General features: G+C 36.3%; 1 protein-coding gene across 1 annotated transcript; it reads right to left on the reverse strand.

Moving 5' to 3' along the window:
- On the reverse strand, window positions 1-5547 carry LOC104084987 (3-isopropylmalate dehydrogenase, chloroplastic). The gene is made up of 6 exons (XM_009588952.4): window positions 5240-5547; window positions 4691-5011; window positions 4376-4612; window positions 4108-4217; window positions 3957-4029; window positions 1-438 (listed from the first exon to the last, which is right to left on the reverse strand). The coding sequence occupies exons 1-6, from the start codon at window positions 5399-5401 to the stop codon at window positions 247-249; spliced, it is 1095 nt and encodes a 364-aa protein (XP_009587247.1). The 5' UTR covers window positions 5402-5547; the 3' UTR covers window positions 1-246.
- Window positions 5548-7688: the final 2141 nt, after the last annotated feature.

The raw sequence follows: 7688 nt of genomic DNA on the forward strand, positions 1-7688 counted from the left end.
TTACAGGATTAAACTCTTATTCCCTGCAAATTAATGAGTCACCAATTACAGGTGGTGGATGCTATTCTTTGAAATATATCCTTTGAAAATGAATTCCAGTCCTAATAAGCAGATCTCAGAGAAACCCAAGGTAGTGTTGTTTGGGTCACCAGAAGCAAATATAAATTATTTCAATTGCATATTTGAAACAAGCATAAATTATGTCAAACCAATGCAAAAGTTGAATGTACATATGGACGAGCATGTTTAAAGATGGTCACAGATAGCATTTGTGAAGTCAGTAGTTGATGAAGTACCACCAAGATCACCTGTTCGGTACTTCCCCTCCGCAATTGTGTTTAGGACAGCACCTTGGATACGATCAGCTTTATCATGAAGCTCCAAATGCCGTAGCATGGTTACAGCACTCAAAAGCAAAGCAGTTGGATTTGCCAAGTTCTGCACAGAGAAAAGTTTGGTTGTCTAGTCAATGGAGAGCATTCAATAGGAAAAGATAAGCATGGCATGCCAACTGATAACAGATGAAGCAAATAGTGAACTAGATTAAGAACAAAACTCACTGAACAACTGGCATCTAAAATATTCCAAGCAACTATTTGGCAGAGGAATCTCTAGCAGCATATTATATAGTTGAAGGAGTGTCAAGCACATAATGGTTGCATCCTTATAGTCCAATTTATATCGGATGTCATCTTAGTCACTGACACCAATTTAGAAATAGGACCCTCTCAATTCCCAATGCAGTGTGTTTAAAAGCGAGAAGCGCAAAAGCAAAAGCAAAAGCAAAAGTCTCTCGAGCTATAAGCAAGAAATGAAGCACTACACTTATTTAATATTAGCCCAGAACTTACTAAAATATAAATGGCAATTCAGTACATACAATGTCAATTCCAAGTAACATCATTAATTTCAACATCCAATTTACAAAATGACAAATTCATCCCAACTCCTCAAATGAAGTATTATTATGTAACTTTCACTAGCCCAAGATAACTTAAATAGAAAATTTGATTTTTAGTTTTCAATTAATAAGCATAGGTTGTTTAATGTCATTTTAGAACGAAGAAGATGCCCGAAGAGTGGAGGTGGAGCACAATGGATCCTTTATACAAGAACAAGGGTGATATCCAAAATTGCAATAACTATCGGAGTATCAAGCTGCTTAGCCATACTATGAAAGTCTGGGAAAGGGTGGTAGAGCTAAGGGTGCGGAGGAGTGTGTCTATTTTCGAGAGCCAGTTCGGGTTTATGCCGGGGCGTCCGACTACAGAAGCCATTCACCTTGTTAGGACATTGATGGAGCAGTATAGGGAGAGGAAGAAGAACCTGCATATGGTGTTCATCGACTTAGAAAAGGCATACGATAAAGTCCCGAGGGAGGTTTTGTGATGTTTGGAGGCTAGAGATGTACCGGTTGCCTATGTTAGGGTGATTACGGACATGTATGATGGAGCAAAGACCCGAGTTAGGACGGTGGGAGGGGACTTAGACCATTTTCCGATCATGATGGGGTTGCATCAATGGTCGGCACTCCGCCCTTTTTTGTTTGCCTTGGCGATGGACGTATTGACGCGCCACATCCAAGGGGAGGTGCCGTAGTGCATGCTATTTGCAGATGATATTGTATTGGTTGACGAGACGTGAGGCGATGCAAACGCAAGGTTAGAGGTATGGAGGTAGACCCTGGAGTCTAAAGGTTTCAAGTTGAGCAGGACCAAGACAGAATACTTGGAGTATAAATTCAGTGGTGAGACTCAGGGAGGGGAATGAGAGGTGAGGCTGGACTCGCAGGTCATCCCTAGGAGAGGAAATTTTAAGTACTGTTGGGTCTATTCAGTGCTTTTGAGAGCGATAAGCGCAAAAAAGCGACAGGGGCTCGCCTCGCTTTTGCTCTTCATTGAAATGAAGCGCAATTCTTAAAAAACATAAAGTAAACCTTGCAAAGAGACAATATAAATAATCAAAAAGTTCAATATATATCCCTATTAAGATATACGAAAAACAAACATAATGAAATAATCTGAAAATATAACACGTATATATATATATATATATATATATATATATATATATATATATATAACTGAAATCAGCAACACCTTAATTAAATTAAATTTAATAACTGAAATCAGTAACATTTCAAAGAAAAAGAAAAAAACTGAAAATAATAATAATAATTAAGTTTAATATAAGCAAAACAGCAACATTTCAAAATATAATAATTAAGTTTAAAAACTGAAATTCACACAAATTAATAAATAAAGGCAAAATAAGAAGAATAAAAGGGAAAAAAAAGGACCACTAGAACCCTAGAGTGGGCAATAGTGGACGCGGCGGGAAGAAGAAGAAAGAAGAGAGAAAAAAAGGAGAAGAAGAAGAAAGAAGAAAAAAAGAAGAAATTACCTGGACAGACTTCTGGAACCCTAGCAGCAGCAACAACGATGCTCGATGGAATGGAAGAAGAGAATGAAATGTCTTCACTTTGGGGTTTATGCTTTGTATAATAAAAAAAAGACCCAATCTTTTTTTAAAAAAGAAATTGACCCTTTTGACTGAAGCGATCGCTTTTTCACTTCTCGCTTCAGATGTTGAAGCGATCGCTTTTGAAAATCGCGTCGCCTCAACTTCAGACAAGTAATGCACTTTAGCTTCGCATCGCTTCTCGCTTAAAGCGATGAAGCGATCATTTTTTTAAACACTCCGTCTATTATACAGGGGGATGAGGAAATTGATGAAGATGTCACACATCGTATTGGGGCGGGATGGATGAAATGGAGAGTTGTTTCCGGTGTTTTGTGTGACAAGAAGTGCCACCGAAATTTAATCAGACCGACTATGTTGTACGGGGCTGAGTGTTGTCCAGTCAAGATCGCTCATGTCCAGAAGATGAAGGTAGCGGAGATGATGTTGAGACGGATGTGCGGGCACACCAGGTTAGATAAGATTAGGAATGAGATTATTCGCGACAAGGTGGGAGTTACCCCTATTGAGGACAAGATACAGGAAGCAAGGCTTAGGTGGTTTGGAGATGTGAGGAGGAGGAGCACAGACGCCTCGGTGAGGAGGTGTGAGAGGTTGACATTGGAGGGCCTACGGAGAGGTAGATATAGTAAGAAGTGGGGTGAGGTGATTAGGCAAGACATGACGTAGCTTCAGCTGACCGAGGACATAACCCTTGATGGGAAGGTGTGGAGGTCGAGGATTAGAGTAGTAGGGCAGGTGGTCTAGATTGTTCATACCGATAGTATTGGTACACACTCTCGCATTCTATTGGTAGTAAATTTCTATGACTAACCGTTGTTTTCTTTCATTGTTGGTCATCTTACTACTTTGTTGTTTTTATTCTGCTTTTATATAGCTTTTTGGTGTTGTCCTTTCTTGTCTATATTTTCATTGATGTGGTGCTTATGCTTTCCTGAGCCGAGGGTCTATTGGAAACAACATCTCTATCCTCACAAGGTAGGGGTAAGGTCTGCGTACACACTACGCTCCCCAGACCCCACGGTGTGGGATAATACTGGGTATGTTGTTGTAATTAATCAGCATAGGAAAGATTAATTTGCAACGCTAACTTTCATATTTAATTGCTTTAGGAACAGTACTAGTAGTTAGCTTTATCTGCAAGTATCATTTTTTATTCTCCTAACAAACAGTTCATAAACAAAGAAGGGGACAACACAAGATAGTGATCGCCTCTTGCTCAGATCGCTTCGGGCTTTGCCGTCTGAAACACACCATAGCTCCACTATACCTATGAGAAGCAAATGCCCCCTTACTTCACATCACTTTCTGCTTTAAGTGATGAAGCATTCGCTTTAACTAATACTGCCAAGACCTGAATATATTTTCCAGTTGTCTTCATTGTTCACGCTCAATGCTATATAGGGGAAAAATAGAGATCCAGCATGCAGAAAGGAAAAGAAATATTCTGAAAAAAATCCTACTTCAATACAAACCTTTCCAGCAATATCAGGTGCTGAACCATGCACAGCCTCAGCAAGAGCAATACCTCCCTCACCAATATTGCAACTGAGAAAAATCGTCTTCAGGAAAACCGAACAAGAACTCAAATGGGACATTAGAATTCAAAGGCAAAAAAGCACATACCTTGGAGTTAGGCCCAAACCACCAATCAGACCAGCACAAAGGTCACTGATAATGTCACCATAAAGGTTAGGCATCACCAAAACATCAAAAAGTGCTGGATTTTTCACAAGCTGTAAAAATTAAAAGGGAAGTAGGTCATGCACAACGAGATTTCCATATAGTAATGGACATTTAAAATGAGGTGTCATTTGAATAGTCTTGTAAAACTTATTCTAGGTATTTAAATAAGATGTAAAGACTAGAATGGCAATGAAGTGATTAGTCCTACCATCATACAACAATTGTCAATGACAACTTCCTCATACTTTATCTCAGGGTACTTCTCTGCTACCTCTCGGCAACACTTAAGGAAAAGACCATCAGTCTTTTGCATGATGTTAGCTTTGTGAATTGCAGACACTCTCTCTCTTCCATGAGCCTTGGCATAGTGAAACGCGTACTCCGCAACCCTTAAGCTTGCTTGACGAGTGATGATCTTGAGACTTTCAACCACACCCCTTACGACCTGATAACAAATGCAAATGAATTTGAAGATCTAAGCTATTTTTCTATATTTAAATAATTATAGAAAGAGACGACTTACTTGATGTTCCAGACCACTGTACTCTCCTTCAGTGTTTTCCCTGATAGTGATGAGATTGACATCATCGTAGCGAGTCTTGTATCCAGGTAGGCTGTAGCAAGGTCTAACATTGGCATATAGATTTAACTCTTTCCTCAATGTAAGGTTCAAGGAACGATGACCTTTCCCGATAGGTGTAGCCATTGGCCCTTTCAAACCAACCTTATTTCTTCTCACTGATTCAAGACTCTCCCATGTCAGAAAACTATTGGTTCTAGGGTCTATCTCCTTCCCTACATAGTGTTCTTCCCATTCAATTGGTACCTCAGCAGTCTTGAAAATCTGTACATATTAATAATTTACTTATTCCTCCATACATTTAATGAAGTAATAAAGAGCCTAAGAAGCAAGTTATAAACCACATCCAAATATGTTCAAATTTTGGTCTATTCTTTGCAATAAGTCTGACTATTACATGTCAAAAAGCAGGTTATAAACCAGATCCAAATAGGTTGACATTCATCAAATCAATTGGAAATCAAAATATATGAGAACAAGTTCGAACCGGACCTGTCTGACGGAGTCGGCGATCTCAGGGCCAATACCATCGCCGGGGAAAAGAGTAGCGCGGATCAAATTCGAATTGGACTCCGAACTGAAGCTCCGATCCAAATACCTAATCGACGAACTAGCGCGGCTACGTAGGAGTCTTCTCGCAATCTGAAAAGCCATTGTCTTTGATTCTTTGAATTGCTCTCAACTGACGCAACAATTGTAGAAAATGGTTGAAATTTTTCCAGTAAAAGTCCGAGAGAGGAATGATAAGGGCTTGGCGCTTGGGCCGTCTACTGTTTGTTGGGAATGTGAAGTCGGGCGAAGTGAAGCAATAGCCACTTTTAACCCAGCTATTTAAAAGATATTCATAATTTATAATATATTTAAAGATTAATCAATTCACCCAAACTTTAGAACTAAGAGCCCGTTTAGACATAAGAAATTTTTTACTTTTTTCCGAAATCAGCATTTGTTCATAAAATTTTCAATTTTCACTTGAAGACGCATTTTGAAAATTTTTGAAAATTTAAAAAACTCCAAAAAATTATTTTTTAAAATTTTCACTCAAATGACTCACAAAACTTCAAAAATAACCCAAAATTATATTCATATCCAAACACAATTCTAAATTTCAAATACCATTTTCACTTTAAATTTTTTTTCCCTATTTTGAAATTTTACAATTCTTATGTCCAAACGCCCACTAAGAATCCTGAATTTGAAAATTCAGCACTTAGTGTCCTGAATTTTTGAGCTGCTAATTTGAAATTCAGGACTAAATGTCCTGAATTTCTGAACTATTAATTTAAAATTCAGGACATAAGATTCTAAATTCAGGACATAATTTTCAAATTTTAGGACACGATGTCCTGAAGTTTGAATTTTGAGATTTAAACTCTAGGACGCAGTATCCTGAAGTTTGAGCAAAATTGGCTAATCTTTAAATGCATTATAAATTGTGGGTATATTTTAAAGAGCATGCCTAAAAGTGGCTACATGGTGTCATTTCCACTGTGAAGTACGCTAACCAATAAAGGCCCACGATCCAATGATAAGGTTGTTGTTATACGAAGTGCAGCAATAGCCCCTTTAAAGCCCGCTATTATAATATATCCACAATTTACAATGTATTTAAAGATAAGTCAATTCATCCAAGACTAAGAATCCTTTTTGAGTTGTTAATCTAAAAATTCAGGACTAAGTGTCTTGAATTTCTGAACTACTAATTTAAAATTCAGGACATAAGATTTGAACTTTTGGATACAATTTTCGAACTTTAGGACACGAGATCCTGAAGTTTGAACTTTTAGGTTTAAACTCTAGGACGTTGTGTCCTGAAGTTTGAGAGAAATTGGTTAATCTTTAAATATACTATAAACTGTGGATATATTTTAAACAACATGCTTAAAAGTGACTACTTGGTGTCATTTCCACACTGTTGTTTAATGGCAAAATACAAAATTGACCGGTCAGCTGAAACTAATTTTATTTGCTAGACAGAATGTGTGTGTGTGTGTATATATATATATATATAGTAACTTATAGTACTTTGTTATGTATATTTTGAAATGTTAACTATTGTAACTTGTAGTACTTTTTATGTATTTTCTAAATGTGTAAATGTTATTTCAAAATACCTAAAAAAATCTATGTCTGAATTGACAAAAAAAAGTCATTTGGCCCTCTAACTCTGAAAAGGTTCAAACAAATTAAAACGGAAGGAGTGCAATTTATCGACTATTATTTTTTAGAGCCGCTGAAGGTATACATTTCTCTTGTTTAGTTGTATGTTAATATTGTAATACTCCTATATTTTATTTCATTGTTACTTTAAATACTTTATAGTTACAATTTATAGTATTGTAATACAAAGGGATTTGAAAGAAGTTTTCCTACTTTTCAAAGTACAAATGGAAAAGATATAACGATAAGCGCGCAGGGACTTCAAGATATTGTTATATACCGATAGTGTAAAAGATTCTTTTACCCTATCATGTCATCTAAACGATAATTATAGATAATAATCTATATATAATAAGTAAAATTAGTGACCTGAAAAATACGATAAATTACCTGTTACAACATATTAAAATCATTGATAGTGTGAAAAGTTCTTTACATTATTGTTGTATATGAATTAAATCCAAATTAAATCCAAATTAAAACAAGTATTTTCCCTTTCTTCTAGGTAATATCAATTAGAGACCAAAAATAAAATATAAAATAGTATAGTAGTTATTTGTAGTGGAATAAATTGAGTCAAATTTTTTCCAAGAAAATAGTACAAAAAAAGAGCAAAATAAGAAATTGTTGTGAGGTGATCCAACTTTTAAGGGAAAAAAGGAATTCAGACATTCAAAGATTTATTGAATGGTATCTCCTTTTTTGTAGACATTTTCAAAGGTAACCATAAACCAAAATTATATGGTTGTATATAAATGAATGGTAGAGGTTTCAAATAAGC

The sequence above is a fragment of the Nicotiana tomentosiformis genome, chromosome 11, assembly GCF_000390325.3.
Source record: "Nicotiana tomentosiformis chromosome 11, ASM39032v3, whole genome shotgun sequence".
NCBI lineage: Eukaryota > Viridiplantae > Streptophyta > Magnoliopsida > Solanales > Solanaceae > Nicotiana > Nicotiana tomentosiformis.